Source organism: Crinia signifera, chromosome 1 (genome assembly GCF_055691185.1).
Source record: "Crinia signifera chromosome 1, ASM5569118v1, whole genome shotgun sequence".
Taxonomy (NCBI): domain Eukaryota; kingdom Metazoa; phylum Chordata; class Amphibia; order Anura; family Myobatrachidae; genus Crinia; species Crinia signifera.
In genome coordinates, this window is record NC_139217.1 from 407,452,468 (window position 1) to 407,473,522 (window position 21,055).

General features: G+C 41.6%; 1 protein-coding gene across 3 annotated transcripts in view; it reads right to left on the minus strand.

Moving 5' to 3' along the window:
• Positions 1-4,990: 4,990 nt before the first annotated feature.
• RGMB (repulsive guidance molecule BMP co-receptor b) overlaps positions 4,991-21,055 on the minus strand; it is a 46,692-nt gene continuing 30,627 nt past the window's right edge. For all 3 annotated transcript variants that reach the window (XM_083151733.1, XM_083151734.1, XM_083151735.1), the window contains one exon: positions 4,991-6,657. In XM_083151733.1, coding sequence (XP_083007859.1) covers positions 5,995-6,657 — 663 coding nt within the window. In that variant the 3' untranslated portion in view covers positions 4,991-5,994. The remainder of the gene's footprint in view (positions 6,658-21,055) is intronic.

A 21,055-nucleotide genomic window follows, 5' to 3' on the forward strand; every position in this document is an offset into this window, starting at 1 on the left:
TTCTTTGCAAATGGTTTCATAAAGTTCTAGCAGTATCCACCCTTTAAGTTTCATAAAGCAGCCCTTAGCGTACCGTTGGACAGAAGATTGTCTGAGGACAAAATGGATTACAAGATTTTGCCAAGTTATAAAAAGGATCAGACCACAAATCAAGTAATTTATCCCATAATGGCTCGGCTCTTTTATATTAATACATTTGCAACTTAACTGTGGTCCCTTCTCTTTTAATTGTGAATACTGAGCAAAAATACATGCCAGTACAGTACATGCAGTATGATGAAGGATATTGCTAGCAAAAACCGCTTTGCCATCGTTTGTCGTGCACACTTGCCAATACTGGCTACCCTAAGTCCCATTGCTCCAGACTTTGCGGGGATTTTTTTCCTTTCACTTATATATTTACAAAAAAGTTGACAGAAAAAAGTTGGCAAAGAATTCAGAATTCGCAACATACTGTACACCTTCCAGTTTACATCAGGTAGATTCAAGTCTCCCATAAGAATCACCTCTCCTTTGAATGCCAACAGGTCCTGGTATAATAAATCTTTCTTGGTAGCCTGCATCACTCTAATACTGTGCTTCATTTTCTCCTGTTTCTGTAGTCACCCAAAAGCCATCCATTTTTTTTCTCAGTGTTTAGAGGACATGGGGGCAGATGTATTAACCAGCGTTAAGTGCAAAAATGCACTTAACGCTGGTTAACTGGGGGGGATTACGTTTGTCCTAATGTATTACTAGCGCACCTAACGTGCGCTAGTGACAGCCCGCCGAGTTACGCTCGGCGGGGCTGTCCCTGCAATCCCCCCCAGGGATTAACGGCCGGGGTGATGTATTAACAGCCTTCAAGGCGTTAATTCACCCCAGCCGCTTCGCCAGCTCAGGGCTAGCGTTGTCCTATCCCCCACTATGGGGACAACGCTAGCCCTGCGTCTGGCTTGGGCTGCGCTGGAGATCTCGCGGTTTTAGCGAGATCTCGCGCATGCCCAGTAAGCCGGGCAGGGGGGGCGACGGCGACTGCGCATGTGCGGGGCGGCGAGGGAGCCGATAAGGAGAGCCGTTAACGCTGGGGATAACGGCTCTCCTTATCGGCTTTGGGGGGGTTAATACATCTGCCTATAACGTTTGCCCGCTTCTCCACGTTATGCTGGAGAAGCGGGACTCGTTATTCTCAAAACGTTATAGGCAGATTAGTACATCTGCCCCATGGTCGCCATTTGCACTACATTACACCATAATTAACTCTATATCAGGGATGATCAAACTCGGTTCATAGGACCCCGCACAGTTCACATTTTCCAGGTCACCCTGCAGGTGCACAGGTGCATTCATTATTCACTGACACATTTTAAAAGAGCCACAGGTGAAGCTAATCGCTTCACTTGTGATTCTGTGAGGACACTTGCAAAACATGCACTGTGTGGGGTCCGGAGGACAGAGTTTGAGAACCTTTGCTCCAGTTCATACCTTTTTGAGCAACAAAAAGGACACATGTTGGGCCGCTACATTTACTGAAGCCGCATGGGCATTTGGGAGGGGGTGGCATTGATGGGTCAAAAGAACTAGCTGCAGCGTCTCAGGAATTGTATCATATTAGCTGCTACTCATACAGAAGGATGCATGCAAATATATATATTATGCAAATCTATAACTGCCTGTATAAAAGGATTTATACACGTATTTAAAAATGTGTTACCCATGCTAGCAAAGACTTGGCACGTGAATAGAGGCTTGTGTAGCATGTGTATTATTTGTAGAGTTGTTGCATAAAGGTAGACTGCACACTGGGGAAATGACGGTAGTTTAATCTCAGTTAGAGAATAAGATAATATTTATACATTGGGAAGAATGTGCAAGCAATAGTTTTTAAACACTAAACCAATATTTTGTTTTTCTTTGGTATTTCTAAATTTTTATTGATTTTATACATTTTATTAGTTCTGAAATTAAACTATACTTCCTCAATTTTCTGGCCACCATGTCATTTTACTCGCTTTTCCATTAGGTGTAACAAATTTTTTAGGGTCAGATGTTCATCTTCCTTAAATAAACCTTCCCGGAAATTATTAATGCAAGCACTATGCTTGCATAGATTCGGTTATATGTTCCTCAAGTATGGCAATTCAGTTGAAACCCCTGATATATGCTCACGAGTATGGCAATTCAGCTGAAACCCCTGTTATATGCTCTTGAGTATGGCAATTCAGCTGAAACCCCTGTTATATGCTCTCGAGTATGGCATTTCAGCTGAAATCCCTGTTATATGCTCTTGAGTATGGCATTTCAGCTGAAACCCCGTTATACGCTTCTCCAGTATGGCAATTAAGCTGAAACCCCTACCTTCATCTTGCAGTTTGTGCCATCTCCCATTATTAATGTAAAGACCTTCCAGCACTGAAGAAGCAACAACCAATACCACTAGGTGCTGCATTCACCATCCATCGCACTCCTCATGGCTGTGATCCTATAGTTGCTGGAAGCAGTCTTTACAAACAGCTGAGTATTTTGTCCTATACTGGGAAATATACCAAATCTATTTAAACATCCCCAAGTGGACACATCCTTTAATAAAAATCTGCCATGGTAATGAAACTACACAGAAACAAATGCAAAACTTCTGTGCTCTGCTATTCCAGCAGAGGGCGGCAGCTTTCTAATGGTCTGTGCCAATGGGTGAGACTGCTGCTCCCAGGTTGCTAGAAAAAGTCTGGCTTATAGGGGCCCATATGCAGCATGCCCAGTACTTTGCACATGGCTAACCCCCAGTGCCAGTGACGTGAATATTGACAAGCTGCAGATTTACCAACAGCCTTCTCCCTCTGCTCCAGGAAAGGTCACACAATTTCACACATAAAGCAGCAAATTTACATTCTTATAAAAATAAAAGGGTGGTGGTATAGCTCACATACAATGTCTAGGTCAGCAGTCATAAGGTCAACAGCAGAAAGTCAACATGCTCAAGCAAAAGGATGACACAGGAAAAGATTGACATGCGTTTTTCACCTTTTTTGTGTTAATGTTAACACTTGAGCATGTGGACCCGAATAAGTGTACGGATTCGCTCGCTATGCTTCGGGCTACTTTACCATGCAATTAGAGTTCATGTGAATGGCAAAGTACAGTGGCAGCTCTTACCCTTGCGGAGGAGGGGGGTTGCCATGATGTGACCCCCATCCCGCTGCCAGTCCCAGCCGCCGGTCCCCTGCGCGGGGCCAGCGCATGCGCAGTAACTTCATACATACTATGCATGCGCTGGCCCAAGCCTCCATGGGCTGCCTTTACAGCAGCCCCCGAAGGCTTAATCAGGTTCCCGAGTCCGGCGCATGCTCAGTGTCGTCCGCGGTACGGCACATGCACAGAACCCGTTTTTGGGCTGCCCCGCCTTTGCGCACAGAGAGGCATCCCGGAGGGAGGGAACACCTCCCAATGGGCTGCCTTGAGTGACTGGCAGGTCGGACTTCCAATAGGAAGTCACTGCCAGTCACATTAAAGCAGAGCAGTCTCACAGACTGAATCTGGCTTCATAGGCAGTGGAGGATTGTACCTGGGGAGGCTGCAGCCCACAGGTAAAAACCGCCACTGGTAAAGTATATATATATAAAAAAAAAAACTCAGGTTGACATCTTCATGTGTCGACAATTTGTCAATGTCAACCTTGTGCCTTGTCTCAGCGGGGTCTACCTATTGACCGTCGACCTAGATGTCGTCTGTCAGCCATTCAGATACCAAATAAAGATCAATGAGTATCAAGCAGACACATGATTAGAATTACCAAGCATTGCTAAGATATGAGTCACAGCATATCTGCAAGGTGTGTAAGAACTTATCAGGACTTGTTAACACCCCACCAAACACTGTGCCTGCTGAACACATTGAATAACAGGGCATGAATTTTGACCAAAAACACAGGAGGTCACTATTAACATGACACATTACTTTAGGGTAATCAACTTTATTCTTGTAGCATAATAAGTTAAACTATTTACACAATGCACATTCACTCTTACACAGACAGATACTTATTGGCATAACTATGAACCACATCTAGAAGTTTCTGCAAAATACACATTGTGGGTTTCTCCAAGCATGAGAAGAGGCGGCCATTTTCGGCACATCCTCTAAAAGTTTTTAAGCTCTCACCAGAGACCATTTACTAAGTTCCACATATCCATATGTTTGGCATTATCTAAATCTCCCTTCACCACAACAGCCTTCAAGAACATGTGCAAATAACATTTTCTTAATTCCCAGAGCTGGGCCAAGAGTGAAAAAACTAAGAAGTGCTAAGCTAAGAGAAAGAGGCATAACTCACTTAGAGTTTTCTGGGCACACGTGAGTATTCAGTCACTGGTTGTTTTTTCCATACGGAGATTAATAAAAATTAAAATTTAGCCACAATCCTCCAGCAACAGTTTTTAGGGCTATTATGACAATGACAGTGTGAGCACCAGTTTTTAAAACAAATACATATACATTATGTAGTGTTTGTATGAAACCAAAAAGCACCACCATTTTTGAGTTCACGTAGCAAGCCGTTGAAAATTATATAGATTTCACCTGTGAGGTTCTACTGTATCAAATTCTAATACTTTTTTTTGTTGCACAGTCCAATTAATTTGATCGTTACAGACCATAAACCCAAAAAGTGGATTTTCTAGAAATTAAACAACATGAATGAATCCTTAGCTGGAAGGAGGCAACTTGTCCAAATGTATGGACTTTCATGCTTATTCAACAGGCCGTTGTAAGAGCAAATCTGTACCCAATAACAGTACATTAAAACAAAAACAATAAAATGTACATGTGTACTTAGTGCTAGTAAAAGCCATCAGAATGGAGTGAAAAAGATGGTTGGTTTGTAATTCACAGTTCTGAGATGCAAAGGTGGGAAAGTTAAGCATATATCTATAAATAAACACCCAGTCACAATAGGGAAACATTTATGTATAGACCATACTCTCAAAAATGGAATAAAGTTTTTTTTTTTAAAGAATAAATGCAAGATAAAAGTTTATAAAAAAAATGCCAAATTCACCAATACACAATAACGTTTTGTGTATATATATTAACGGTGGGACTAAAAGAAAATCTGAGGCAGTTTATCAAACAGCAGTATCTGGGGGTCTGCCAAAATTAGGGAATCAATATAGAATATGTTCTTCCTGCCTTAGCAGAAATGACTGATTTAGAGTAATGACTAAGTCTCTTTTATAGTACAGAATACCAAGGTTTGTGATTTCACGCAAGCCATGGGAAGGACACCATCTCCGTTGCTGTGTTAGAATCAGTTGTGTTCACACCAATTTATGAAGAAGGTGAAAGACAGTAAGAGTCATTATTTAAAATGACTCCACTTTTGAGAACATGGCCTAATATATATACGGTCCATACAAGATGTTGAAATCAGAGTAAATGAGTCACCTGGCGAGGATCTTTACTTTATTGCTCTAGAGCACATATAGTATGACTGTGTGGACAGCATTAAGACTTCATCATCTAATATTGACCTTTCAGAACAGAAAGCAGAAAGCTGCTCACATGGTTTTCTAAGAACCAGCTATAAAAAGAAAAAAAATAAATTCCATGATCTACCATGGCAACTCTTCCGCCATTACATGGAAACTACATCTAACCTGCCGAGTCACACAATACAAAACGTTCTTAGGTTTCACCACAATACATAAACAGAGCTTGGTATGTGTGTGTTCACACAATTTCTCACTGCACATAAATATCTTATAAAAAATAAAGTGCTTTCTAAAAGGTTCCAGTGATGGAACATATAAAACATTTTACAACTGGAAAAAAAAAAAAAATCAAATAATACTACATCCAGCTTAAGTAAAACCAATGACACAATATGTACAATCTCATGGGCATCCTAAGACAAACATCCCTTCATATACACGGTATATACATATATGCGGTTATCCTTGCTCAATATATTATAACAATATATATTTTACATTTTTTTTGTTTATACACAAGAAAAAACTCCTACAAAAAAGCAACAAAGATCAAGCACACAAGCCCAAGAACGACAGCAGGCATAGCACGTGCCTTGCCCCCGTTTCTATTGTTTGGGAAAATTTGCCAGAGTTCCTTTCTGGGGTGCAGTGCCTCCACATCCTCCCAAGCACTGTGAGCGGCGGCAGTGAAATTCGCATCCCCGGTTGTCAGGAGATCGAATACACATGAGTGAAAGTAGATATCCCGGACTTGGATCTTTTCATGACATTTCGCAATGGCACTTTCCAGTGTGTACACTGAACGAGCTTGCCCTGATGAGTTTGGTAAATGTTTTCCGGTCACAGGGAAACTGAGATGTCCACCCTCGTCAATACGTTCACTAGACGGACAGCCATTCATGCACAATTGCAAGTCTTGGCTCTCCTCGTAAGCCATTGCCAACTCCTCTGGCATACGAATAGCTAATGTTAGGTAGTTTCCAAGCTGCCGTACAATGACAGTTGTCCCAATGTACCTGGCATGCATTTCAACATGCTTTCCACTGACTTTCTCTATAATCCGCAAGGTCTTTGAGTCACCATCCCCCCCACTTGTTGTGCCATCCACAAATGCCGCAGGCAAATCGTCAGTCACGGCCTGGTACACCTTCTGGTCTGTGCATTCTTGGTAAGATTTAAATATTATTGTTATCTGAAAGAGAAGAAATGGTAAAGTGAGTTTAAAGGGTAGGTCTAAGTAATAACAGCAGCCACTTGATCAAATAAGTTCTAAATCAGAATAGTAATATAGCAAGAAGAAATCAAAGGATATCGGGAGACCTTCTAAGGCTATGGTATCGTAAAGGTAATTGTGGTGAAATCTGTTCTATACAAACAGTAAAATAAGCCAATACATAAAGCCCTTGGTTCTATCTGCACACAAGATAATTAGAAATGAAGGGAATATGGGCACTGCATTAAATTTTTAGAGTGGATATTTACATTTCCAGACTTTTATAGAAACTGTTCAATACTCAAGATCCTAGACGAATAGATTGTTCTAGCATATTAGTTTTGCTATACACAAATGTGTGTGTATAGTTACCATTTGCCTATAGTCACAAAGGGTATGGTACATTTATCACCTATAAACGCTGAAGATAGATGCAAAAGTTTTTGGCCAGTATGTGTGTGTGCGTCTGGAAGGGAAGTAAATATATTCTAAAGAGATGCTGTCTTACCCCAATTTCTATGAAAGATACTTAACTCAGAATGTTGAGTGTGACCACGCCCCCACCCAAGTTTGGTTATGACATCCTTTATTCTAGGACCAGTAATTTCTCCTGGCAGCCCAGTGTGTGTGGACCTGGGTGTCATTTCATGAGAAATTCCCTCTCTCTAAACTCCCATCCACATATCCTGACCATGACTAACAAAGCACATGAGATTTTCCATTAAAATTAAGAATTGCCAACAACTGCATTTAATCATTTTTTTTCTTCACTTTGGTCTTCAAAAGGTATAAAATGTAAATCAGTGCTGCCCAGGGGTGTTTTATAGACACTGTGGGGTAAGCAGATTAAAGATAAATGAAACATCACTAGATTGCTTTCAAATCATTATCCTAAATCCTGCTGGTTCCAACTACTGTAAGTGAAACATCAAAGTAATTAGCTGCAGAGTGGATAACTTGTGAGTCATCCCCAGGAAAGAGCACGTAATCAGGCAGATTTATTTCCCAGTAAAGAATGATTGCCCTCTTGTCACCATATATACGGGCATCACCGTACACCAGGGACGGGGAACCTCCGGCCCTCCAGCTGTTGTTGAACTACATATCCCAGCATGCCCTGCAACAGTTTTAGCATGGCCAAACAGCAAAACTGTAGCAGGGCATCCTGGGATGTGTAGTTCAACAACAGCCGGAGGGCCGAAGGTTCCCTATCCCTGCCGTACACACACACACACACACACACACACACACACAAAGAATCATCACATAAGACACATGTAGTACAGCACAGTGCTGCCTTCCTTTCCCAGCACTGCAGCAGGGACACCGCCATGTGCAGCAGAACTGACATGCCCGGCAACATTTTACTCAGGTTTACGCAACACCTGTGAGAGTGAAATGAAGTAAGAGGAGCAGTTCTAGTAAGAGACAAATGACAGGTCTCTCCATTTAATAGGTACCTTAGGCAACCCACAATCATAACATTAGCGCACTAAATTAGAGAATCAACTCTTCTTACAAAGCTAAGCAATTTGTCTGCTTGACAGCCATGACTCATAAAAGTCTCTCAAGTGTATTCCTGTTACTGAAAAATGTTCTCTGAAAACAGCAGGATGCACGCTTTATCATGGACGCTGGGATTTATGCACGTAAATAATATCATGTAAAATTAGCAATAGTAATAAAAATGACCAGAGAACAATCAGCCTGCTTGACCAGACCGCCAGGTGGCTGAGGATATGAAAGGCAAGATGGAACCAGACAGGTTTTGGTGTATGTTGTGCAAGATATACTTTGTATATTGTACAGTTTGTGTATTGCAAGTACACACTGATTACCCAAAGGCTATTTTTGTTTTTAATTACCAATTAACAGGAATATGTAAGAGTCTATATTACAATTTGTGACTCAATAGCATATAGTTCAGGCCAAGTTGCAAGATCAGTTCTATTTGTGATAACCAAAGAATCTAGGTTACTTTGAGTGCATCACATAAACCAGAAAGTTTATTCAATAAAAATAAACTTTTGTGATTAATCCTCTATGACCGCTCCCATCAGAGGACTCCAAAGCTTTACCCGGACAGGAAACTGAAGCTAGGTCCTCCTTCATCATGGCCGATATATCTCCACCTAAAGATACCACTGTAGCTGATGCTGGCCAATACCTTTATAATGGTAGAACCCATTTATTCACACAGTACGTATGAGATATTCCCAATAGCTATAGAATATTTGTATATACAGATGATTCTACAGATTGAGACATATTTCCCAAACAAATGCCCGATACGTTGGAATGGTTTGATTTAAAGAAAAGGTCTACCCCAGTGGTTCCCAAATGGCACCCCAACAGTCCGGGTTTTAGGATTAACCTTGTTCACAGATGGTATAATCAAACTGACTGGGGTACTAATTAAGTCACCTGTGCCTAAGCATGGGTATCCTTAGCCACTGGGATACCCAAAACAGTACATTTTTAAATGCTAACTCTCACTTCCTCAAGCTCGCCTGTTATACGAGCTCCTGAACTGTCCCTAGTCAGGTCATAGGAGGACATGTGAGAGTTTCCAGTGTCAAATATAAATTACACCCAATTCTACATTTTTAGTTTTGGGTTCAATTATTCTTTAAACACAGAGACACACTGAATGGTTTGCAACGATTAGCCCTTGCATATGGCTAAATGTCCTTAGTTCTTGTACTTTAAATGTTCAGGAACGTGGCAGTGTTGTACCCTCCTAGTGTCATTTATTGATAAATATTAATGGTGCGTTCTTAAACCATCAATGCTTATGTTAAGTTTCTTTCCCGGACGAGCTGCTGCACTCATTTATTTTTAAACAATTTACTCCTTGGCTTCTCACCAGCTGTAAAAACGGAACCTTAAGGCACAGAGCAGACCAACACTTTACACTAGAGCATTTACCTGCAGTCTCCCCATACTGTAGCTAATATGCAGAACTTGCATTCCTACAGAGACCAATAGCAATTGTTCATATAGGACACATTGAAATCCACTTAAAAAGGACCATTTATGAGCAAGAAACATGTTCAGTCATTGTAAACAAATGTTATATAGTACAAAAAGGTTTGAAAGAACAGGTTTGATTTCATAGTTAAATATTTCCAGCAGCTTTTTTAAGTTTGTGCTTTACATTGTTTGACTCTAACAATGCTATCTTCATATACACACTTGGGTCTCTGTATATTTGGATATGCTCACGCAGAGATTTATGCAGTGTATTACAGTGGCCAACTGGTGTCAAGGAAGTGTGTAAGTAATACCTACAGATGTGTTCTCTCTCATAGTTGCTGCAGTCACATTAAACAGTCCTTCCAGTCACAATTAGTCAGGTGCGGGTTTAAGAATGCCAAGCACCTTTATTTGCATAGGTACACCGCACCATATGATTTTAAATAGCAAAGTCTGCTTGTGCGTAATATATACACATAGCAAAAAACCGTGACTAATCCCACGGGAGCTAGTGGCTCTCAGGCACCCTGTGTACCAATGACTCATTACGTGCGGAGGTTAGATGTAGAAGAATGCATCTGTATATGAAAGTGGAGATGCAAATACATGTACTTGCTTAATAATGGCCAGTGTATCCCTTACTACTGCACCTTGGATTAAATTAGGTGCCATTTGAAAACACTGTACATTTTGGCATTTTTTAGGTCGAACTTATTTTGAACCTATTCAATTAAAATGCTGTTTTTTTTAACTAGTCGAGAAAAACATCACGGTCGAAAAAAAAACATGTGGTTGGGCAAAGTACTCACTCATCCTCGTGTTTTTGGCGAAAATGCAGGCATTTCACCATTATTTTGTCACTTTTTAATGATGCCAATTCAACTTTAAAAAAAAATTTGGACTATACAAATAACTGGTAATAAAGAATACCTTGAATATACTGAAATGCAGTACATCTTTATAGATCATTTATTATAACTCTGGGACCAGAGATTAACTTCACACAGTCCCTTTGTACTCAATACCAATAGAACATTGCTATTGGGTACAAAAGGAAACATGAAATACACATTTATCAAGGCCAAATATGGATTTTCAATCAGAACTGCTGAGGAAAAAAATAAGTCCACCACAAAACCATACGGTTCATACGGTAATGTTATCATTATTTCGCCTCTATGTGTCAGCTAGATGATCCGTCTGCAAATTCCAGGCAAAGTTCCCCTTATAAGTGCCATCAGTAAATGTAAAATGCCTGGAACTATGGTAATCTTTTCACATCTATTCATTACAGAAACAAGCAAAAAAATAAATAAACACAATATAATACTAATCTCCAGACTACTTGTTACATAGTTCCATTGTGAAGCATTGCAATCCGTTTACCCCCTGGAGCCAAAACATTTGTACGGGTGTAAAACGCTAGCAAATGCATGCAAGTCAGCTTTGGCAATAGAACGCATTGTTTCCTATGACCACATAACCACTAGCATTAAAAATATATCCATTACTTGTGCTGCCAGCTACAGATCCCATTAAGGGTTAATGCAGTGTTTCCTAATTCCCCAGTAACCAGCCAAGAGTAATCACAGGCCTTAGCATTACATGCAACATTGCCGGCCATCATGTAACGCCAATGGTCAATAAACCCTAAGGTATAGGTTTTTATACTAACATACATAAATCACCTACAGTAGGTTTGCTCCGATAGGGTCTAACCAGAGACTTCGGCAACTTGCAACAGCCCATTTGCAGTGGAACTACAAAATTCGGCATTGCTGGGGTTTTCTCTGGTCTAACCCGTTGACAAATAGTTATAGTTGGGACTTTTATAAATGGACACATTTAAAACAGAACAATGTTAAAAGGGGGCGGGGAGGAGAGATCAGTAGACTCCAGGACAATAAAAAATGGAGAACACTGCTTTTCCACATACAAAAATTCAGACAAGATCTATACACTCTTTTATAAATATGTACATTAAACCAACACATGCAAACCAATCTTATTTGTTAATCTCTTAGGACTTGTCACCTTTGGTTATCTCTATGATGTTAAGTTACTTACACATGGTTGGAAACAAAATAAATGTACATAAAATACAATGATTGTGGGGAACAGAGCGGGAGAAAGTTTAATTTTAAACTTGGCACCAAACAAGATGGAAAAGTTTATGTAAAGTTCTCAAGTGCTGATGAAAACAGGCTGTAATTTTAGAGTGCTCAAGTGAGGATAACGGACACATCGCGCTAGGCCGACCTTTGCTTTATGGCTTTAGGACTGATCAATATTATTTCAGGCGTAAAGATTTCCCTTCTAGATCATGCAAATGTTCATTGGTAATATGGCATGAATACAGCATAAAATTATGCCAAATCTATCTAAAAAACGACTACGAAGCCCACCTCCCCGCCCAAAATTTAACTAAACAATAAAACACGGGTATTCTCACGTGTGTGATTTGTAGCAATTTAAAAATATTGTTTTTTTTTTCAAATAAACTGGGCTTTACACCATTCATTAATGGTTTCCAGTTTGACCACTAGATAGAAAAAAGTAAAAGAATGGATAAAAATGCCAGATAAAGCACTGTTTAAAGAGTCAAAAAAAAAAGGAGTATCCCCTATACACAACAAATGGCGACTAAATTATATAGTATCATATAGAAGGTGCAAAATAAGAAGTAGAATCTGATTGGTTGCTATGGGCAACATCCCATCTTCAAAAGAACCCGTTCATTTAAAACAAAAAATTCATCCATCATAATCTAAACAGACCTAGTAACTAGTGCCGACATCTATGAAGTAGTCACAGTTCGCCCACAGTTACATATATATCCGGGATCATTGGGTGGACCAACCAAAGGTCGACCGCTGAAGGTCAACATGGATGGAAGGCCGACAATGACTAGGTCAACATGGGGTTTTCACTTTTTGTGTCCCGAATGTTGACATGGCCAGCGTATTGGTGCACCGTTGCGCTTGCCATGCTTCGGGCACTATTCTATTCTTCCTCCATGCCCTAGTGGGTGGTAGGGCATGAAATACCAACTGTTACATGTCGGCTCAAAAAAAAAAAAAAAAAGGCGAACACATGTCGCCCTTTTGACTGTCGACCTAGCCATTGTTGACCGATTGTTTGTGTCAACCTTACATCATCGACCGTAGGCATGTCGACCTATTTCAGGTGTCAACCTAAGCCAGGGCTTGACAAATTTTTCTAAAATCTAGGAGCCAGGACAAAAATGTAGGAGCCAGACAAACTAAATTGCCCCCAAAAATAAAATTAACCCCGATTGTCCCTTTCAAAATTTAAAAAATAAAAAACATCTGCTCATTGTCACTATACCAGCTCCTGTGCTGACACCTGATGAGGACGGAGCTGAACTCTGCTTAGCTATGCGGGCAGGTAGTGTTCACTCTAGGATATTTTTTAAGGCTGTGTGCTGACCACCAAGCAGGGCACATTATACAGTAATAATGGGGCAGATGTATTAAGCTTTAACAAGAGATAAATCCAAGGGTGATAAGGAGAGATAAACGTCCAGCCAATCACCTGCTAACTGCCATGTTACAGCCTGTGTTTGAAAAAAGTCAGTAAGGAGCTGATTGGCTGGACGTTTATCTCGCCTTATCATTCTTGCATTTATCTCTTGTTCAAGCTTAATACATCTGCCCCAATGCCCCAGTAGTGCCATGCTGCCAGTAGTGACACAGATATAATTATCCCAATAGTGCCATAGCCATAATTTCCGCAGCATTTTATTTTATTTATTTAGTTTCTTATATAGCGCAGAATATTCCGTTGCGCTTTACAAAAGGAGACAGTGATACAACAAACTGGGTATTTACAGACAGTCAAAAGGTAGGAGGGCCCTGCTCTCAAGCTTACAATCTTGACACATATATACACACCGGCAGTGACACATATAGTGTATAATGCCCCCGGCAGTGACACATACAGTGTATAATGCCCCCAGCAGTGAATCATAGTGTATAATGCCCCCAGCAGTGACACCCATATAATCCCCCTGCAGTGACACATACAATGTTTAATGCCCCCAGCAGTGACACAGACGTAGTGCACCAGTAATGCTCACCACCCCGCCCTCTCCTGGTGCTGATGCTCCAAACTTATGTTAGGGAAGAAGCAGAGATTGCCCCGACAGCCATCTGAAATATGGAGCCCACTTGTTAGCCAATCACAGATGCCGGCACCTGACCTCCAATTGGCGTGCGAAGCTGCGTTAACATATAGAATACTTACACAGCCGGCTGTGTGTCCCCCATGCCTCAGCAGACTGCTTGTCTGCAGTCAGCCATTGCAGATGCCAGTCCCAGCATAGGGGATAGCCCCGCTGAGGTCTCTTTTTAACAAAGTCAGTGCCCTCACTAGGTAGGTGAGCGGGATTCAAATAGCCGGCCCCTACACACAGCGCAGGAGCAGTGACTGTTACGGACACCAGCTCCTACGCTAACAGTAAAACCCGCAGCACTCCGCTCAGCTATGCGGGCAGGTGGAGCGGGATTCAAATAGACAGCCACAGCGCAGGAGCAGTGACGGTTACTGACACCAGCTCCTGCGCTAACACCCTTGTGAGGACGGACGGAGCAATGTGCGTGTTGGGAGGGGGGAGGAGGGGTTGGCGCGGAGGTCCGGATCTCCGGAGTATGCTGAGAGGGGGGCGGGCCAGCCAGTAATACTCACAATCAGCAGGAGGGCGGACATCCAAGCTTCCTGCTGCTGGTCCTGGATACTAAGCTGATCACCATGCTGAGAGGAGGTGTGACTGCTATCCGCGGCTATGTGGCTTAGGCAGGCAGGAGCAGGGACACTGCCGCTGCGTCCTACCACCTCAACAGGCAGCAGGCCCCACTCACTGAATCTAGTCGCCAGATAATAAAATCTGGTCGCCATGGCGACCTGGCGACCGGGGTTTGTCGAGCCCTGACCTAAGCCATGTCGATCCTCAGTGGTCCACCCAATGCACGTCAACCTTTGGTATGTCAACCTAACAACCGTGTACCTCTTAAGTTAAGGTTAATTTCAAAGTCTATACAATTTAGGTTTACTTTCTTGGACAAGATGTCTTACGTCTCTATCCCATTTTACCATTATATTGTGACCACAGGGACCTTTTGCCACTCTAGGGGTCCCAATATTGTCCCTGTCCTGACAGCTCAGAGGCATCAGGAAGAGATCCACTCTTCCATCGTATGGCTTTTAGCCTTGGTGTAGACGTTTCATACCACCTAAAGCCAGAGGAACCAGTAGCTCTGACCAATCTGAATAATCCCAACACTGCTTAACCAAATCCTTACAAACACCCTGTGTGACGTATTCCAAACTGGAGTTACTAGTCTACAGGTGTCACCCACTTTGCGAAATTTTCATGACCTATGCAATGATGTTATTTTTATTCTATGATAATGGTGCTTCATGAAGTGTGCAATCACTCATCAACCTGTGTAAAAACATGGAAAATATCCAAGGTCTAGACAAAAAGGAACAATAAACACAGAGATATGTCCATCAGTATATTAGGACATTATAAGTTAATTCCATCAATACAGAGCGTCAAACAAATGTTTATCCGTTCTGGTCCTGTCATTAAAGCTCAGGAAATGTCTTCTCCATATGGCCATAATTACCGTACTGGATAAGTGATCAACAAGTTCCAATGAATGTCTTTTTCTGTAATTACTTACACATCACAATGGGGTTAGGAAGCCAGCTGTAAAATAGAACTGCTGAATCCCAGTATGATTAGAAAAGCTCATTTTCTACAATTAGAATCATTAAGCAAGACATCTGTTCATGTTTCCATTAGCATTCCATGTAATGCAATCAGCCCTTCCAGAAGACTATGTATGGACTGTGTCTCCTGAAACACAATCTGTGAACCGGTTGTTTTGCATGACACTACAATCTATTCAACTTTTTGCAGAATGTTAGTGTGTCCATTGGTGTGTGTTCTGCTATTGTTTTTCCCATTAGTGTAACACATGCAAACCAATATGGAAACCAATGTTGCTGATCACCCTATCGGTAGACACTTGCATCGATACTGGTCTTCCAGTGTGTTGTGGGCCAGTTGTGTCATACTGCTAATTTCTTGCTCCAATCTCTTGCATTGTGGGTGCACTGGGCAAAGCCCAGGAGATCCCCAATGCCTGCTCATCCAGAAGCAAAAACCTTACGTTTAAAGGGATTGTATTTTTAAACTGTGTTTTTACAGATGCGGCCACTCATGCGTGTTCTTCGCTCCAAAAATCGCACCAGCTGGCTGGAATCGTCACGCTGCGACTTCGCCGCTCAATGCTTTTACTACGAGCCAAGGGAGCAAACTAGATGCATGCGTGTGGCGATGGGATCTCGACAATTGCCACGTATGTTACACGTGGCGATTGGCGCAGCAACAATGAGCGTGAATACATCTGTACTTGTGTCTTTAAAGAAAAAAAGGGAAAGGAAAAAAAACTCCACTAAGTATGGGAACCTAATATAAAAAAAGTAGTGTCTAGGATATAAAACATCCTCAGTAGAACACATTGTGCACGGAGATCTGGAAAAGTTATACAACTTGCCATTTATGGACAATTTCATTTGCAAATGAGCTAAGAACTAATGTCATGTGTTTTTTTATAAACCAATGAGTTTGATGCGCATTTAATGCTCATTAAAGCTTTGTTACTATTCCGTCCCTAGTATTGGGTCCTTTGGGTTAGTAAATAATAATATTTACGGAGTAAAAAGCATATGGCACAGAAATGGTTTTAATTTAGAACTATAGAATGTACATCATTAGGGTGGTATGACATCCATATGATCAATAAGAAAACTGTACACAAAATGATCCTTATAATGGATCAACTCCCACACCCTATAAACACAAATAGCATTTGTTGGATACCAGTAAACCACAATCAAAATACATAAACCTTTAGAGCACTTTGTGCTGCCCTTCACTGCTATGCAAACCTTGGCACCCGGGGCATTTGGAGCAAACACCATACACATCATCATACAGGAAGGAAGGAAGGAAGGAAGTGGGTGTCTCAATAAACGCCCTGGGTGTCAAGGAACAGCAGAGCAGTGAGACAACAGGAGAAGGAGAAACAAGGACACAGCAACGGCAATAGTCATAGGGATGTTTAACCATTTGTCATCACAATCTGAAAACTTCTTACTGGAGCCAACAGATGTTAATCAGCTCATGAGTGATTACCTGTAAAGCTCCTGGTTACTTCTCTACTTTGTCACATGGACCCTGGTAACCATCATCTGGTATAGAGTCTCTACACACTGGTTGCTGTATCTGATACAAGAGAATCAGCACAGGTTCAACCTGTCAGCAGTTTCCATGAGCATACTCTGATGGCAGCCCTTATTGCAGGACACAGCAAAGGGTTTGCTGCAAAGATTTATGAACGATAGCCACATTGATTTCAATGCCTATGCCTGAATCCTGACTGCCGGCATCTTGAGTCTAAATATGTCACTGTTGGTCAAAGTTAGGGTGGAGGAGTGGTTAGAGTTAGGGTGCTGGAACGGAGGGTTAGGTTTAGGCACTAAGGGGGAAGGTTAGGATATAGCCGCATGGGGTGTGTGGGGGGGGGGGTTTGAGGTTAGGCATCCGGTCAGGAAGGTATGGGTTGGGTGGGGGAAAGAGTATGGACAGGGAGAATTCTCAGGATGCTGCTGTTGGTCTTCTGGTCACCAGCATTCCATCCACCAGATATTCGTATGTAATCCCAACTGATCTGTCTGTGAATGACTATCATAGACATCAGGTCAGGCCTGCAGCACATTTGATGTTTTACAGATACATCAGCATGTCTGGCTGTGTGTATGGCCAACCTGCCGACATTATGCCAGGGACAGGAACAGCTGACAATGACGTAACCACTAGGTGGGTAAACTCAAATGCCCACCAAATTGCAATGTCTGGTCTGACATATAGTGTTAAGCGTGTATAAAGTGCCTGCCCAACAGGGCGAGTAGAAAAATCAACAATCCTTTTGGCTAGCAAGGTGCTGGATTCTGCTAACCGAATTGCTTTGTTGGGACAGTCCAATTGGTAAGTACTGCTGTAGCGTTTGCATTTTGCAATTTGTGACTCGAGGTAGGCAAAAAACAAACCAACAAAAACGATTGAACTCACAAAAAAATCCATGATGTTTAAACTTTTTGGGTTCAGTCAGTGACTATCTGCACATTACACAGGCCCGCCCCATCTGAGCAATGGTCAGACTGGCTTTTCAGTGGTGGAAAGCACATCCCCTAGATACTGTAGCACACACATAGCACATTCATTTATTGCATTACTGCTTTAATGAATGCAGTTTATGTTGTGCTCATACATAGCATGGAGTTCCTGCTAGATGCCATCTTTAATAGGTCTCCAAATTAATTTCTAACATGAGATCAATAGATTAATGAGTTCTGTAATTCAATTTCCGAGGTTTCCATCAAAAGAATGGTCTTTCATCACAGTCTTAAATTATTTTAAAGATTACTGTTGGATTAAGCAAATGAAAGATACGAAGCCAGAGCTTCTCCGCAGGTTTGACCTGAAAGTTTAGAGCAGCACTAATATTAACCCAGTGTGTACTGCAAGTGTGGTTTTAAATTTTAAAGGTCAATTCCAATGAGAGATCCATCACTTGGTAAGTATACTTCCAAGGCTAAGAATACCTTGACCTATGTAAGTTTTATACAACATGTTTGGAACATTTTTCAGCCTTAAATGGCCAGATGCCTTTCAGGAGATATAGGGCAGTATTCAATGTGAAAAATCGCGATGTGCAGCGAATCCTGTTTAGGATTCGCTGCACAGTCGCATGTTCCAGAGGGCTGGAGCATTCGCTGCCAGCCTTCCCTGTCACCGTATTCAATGCCGCAGGGGCTCGCTGTCCCTGATGGCGAATTTTAACCCCCCGCGGCGAACACCGCAGGCGGCAGGGAGATGGAAGCCTCCCTGCCTGTGCCGGACACTGTGGGGCAGAAGCAGGGCTCCCGGGGACACAGGCAGCAGAAGCTGCCCCCCGGGAGAGCTGGCAGGGGACTGGGGTAGGGAGCCGCTGCACTGCTCCCGCTCCGCATATGTAATGAGTGGGAGCAGTGAATATATGAATATCTAATGAGCGTCTCTCAGCCCCCTGCTGGCTGCTATGTGTAAAAATTTTTTTTTTTTAAAATGAAATATATATTCATGTGCAGTAAGTACCTGAAAAAAAAAATAGCATGCCCCTTCACAGAAAAAAAAAAAAAATACAGATTTTGTGACACCAAATAATAAAAAAAAAAACACCTTTATTTTAAAAGATCACAGTTCAGTCCACCATAATAAGATGGCGATTGCTACACGGTGACACACGGCGAAAATCACTTAGAAAACAATTCGCCATCTGATCATTGAATACACTCACGGCGAATCCCATTGGAAAACCACAGCGAATTACGGCGAATTGTCCGTCATTCACTGTTCGCCATCAGCGAATATTGCATGTTGAATAGGGTGAATCAGTTTTTCAGTAAAAAGATTCACATTAGAGCACGAAAATAGCACACATTCCCCGTACAACATGGCAAATCAACCTCATTGAATACTGCCCATAGAGGAACGATATTAAAAGAGATGGCAACGTATCACATGTCCATGACTTAACATTCTACAGAGTCTACCTCACTAGTTACGTAAGTGGGCTTGACAACAATCAGCATCATCATGGTTCACACCCACCTTAGAGAAAGGCAAACACCCTTGTGGGAGAATTGTCTGCAGTCCTGGAGGACTTGTTCTAATTAGAGTCTCTCCGATATTTCAGACTAGCAAACTATGCTGCAGCTCAATTGCCGCCACTACATTTCAGGTTTTAAGGGTATACTTGTTTGAGCACAGATAGTTAAATCGTGCTCAATTCACCTGTGCCCATGCTTGGACAGCCATAAAACCAGGACTGTAATGGCAGAATGTGGGAAACTAATGTAGCCAGACAATTTCCCTGGAATCAGTACCTCATGCACGGATCAGGGCTACGGAATATTAGCCAATGTCACTGGTTTAAAAAAAAAAAGAACAAACACAAAGTGGTTCAGTTCACAAAATGGCTGCCTCCATAGTCTGTAGGTGAAACGTGTCCTTAAATGTAGCAGAAAATGTGCTAGCAGAGCAGAAATAAGAGTTTATTAATGCCAGCCCACATCCACCCTCAACAGCTCATGGTTTGAGGATTTCCTTTTTTTAAATTAAACTAGAAGAAAAAGTTCTGATAAGCAAAGTATACAAAAGTCCCCTATGCATGAATATGGATATCATGAAAACATGAGCTGTTGTGGTGAAGTAAGGACTGAAGTTAAGAAACCCTTTTGTACATGTGTCTGCACACCAGAAGGAATAAACCAAAAAAAGGAAAGAAAAAGAAAACCACGCACAAAAGTGGATTTACTGTTATATTAGTAAATTATTAATTTATCTCTGAAAAAACAGGCCAAGTGTGAAACTGGCCATAAACCGCACAAATACACAGATTAACCACAAATTGAAACCTGTTATAAAAGCATATTGTAACAACATGCCTGTTTGCTAAACACAATGCACAAGTCAGCCAGAGCAGACAGATGCCGAACAGTTTACACATAACACACACCTTGCGAGGGCTGGGTGCCCACAGTCCATGAATGCAGCATTCAGTCTGTACAAAGAGAGACTTGAATAAAATGCATGTTATTAGCTGCCACGAAGTCTAACCCTTTCTTTGCCACGTTGTTACATAATATATTATAGGGATGAAAGATTCAACTATTACACATCCAACTTTTTCTTAACTAAAAGCCAATGAGGTTTGTCTGCAGAAAATGACCGCGTCCCACAGATGATGGGGCCATGAGGTCGAAGGTGACCAAGCTGGACAGAGCACAGCCTGTATGGCCAATCAAGAACAAATAAATCCATTTTACAAGCGTTAGAAGATTTTAACAGAAAAAAAAAAATTCTGCTTAAGTTAAAGATTCTTATAAGATATCCGTCACAACCCATGCTGGAAGCAGCAGTCTTAAATCTTTAATCTCAAACATGTGAGTTCACATAGGATACCTGACACTAATGTGTGCCTTGTTCCTCAGTGTTTACGAGCAGAACTACCACCAATATAGGTCCCTTCTTCACACGATTTTGACCCGAAAAACCGTATCTATTTATTATTTATTAACAGTTTCTTATATAGCGCAGCATATTCCGTTGCACTTTACAATAGGAGACAGTGATACAACAAACTGGGTATTTACAGGCAGTCAAAGGTATGATAAATGTTTTACCTCCGGATCTGATCCAAAGTGTGGTCCATGCTTTAGATCGGATTCGGAAATAGACATGGCTGCCACAAGGATTTGTCAGATC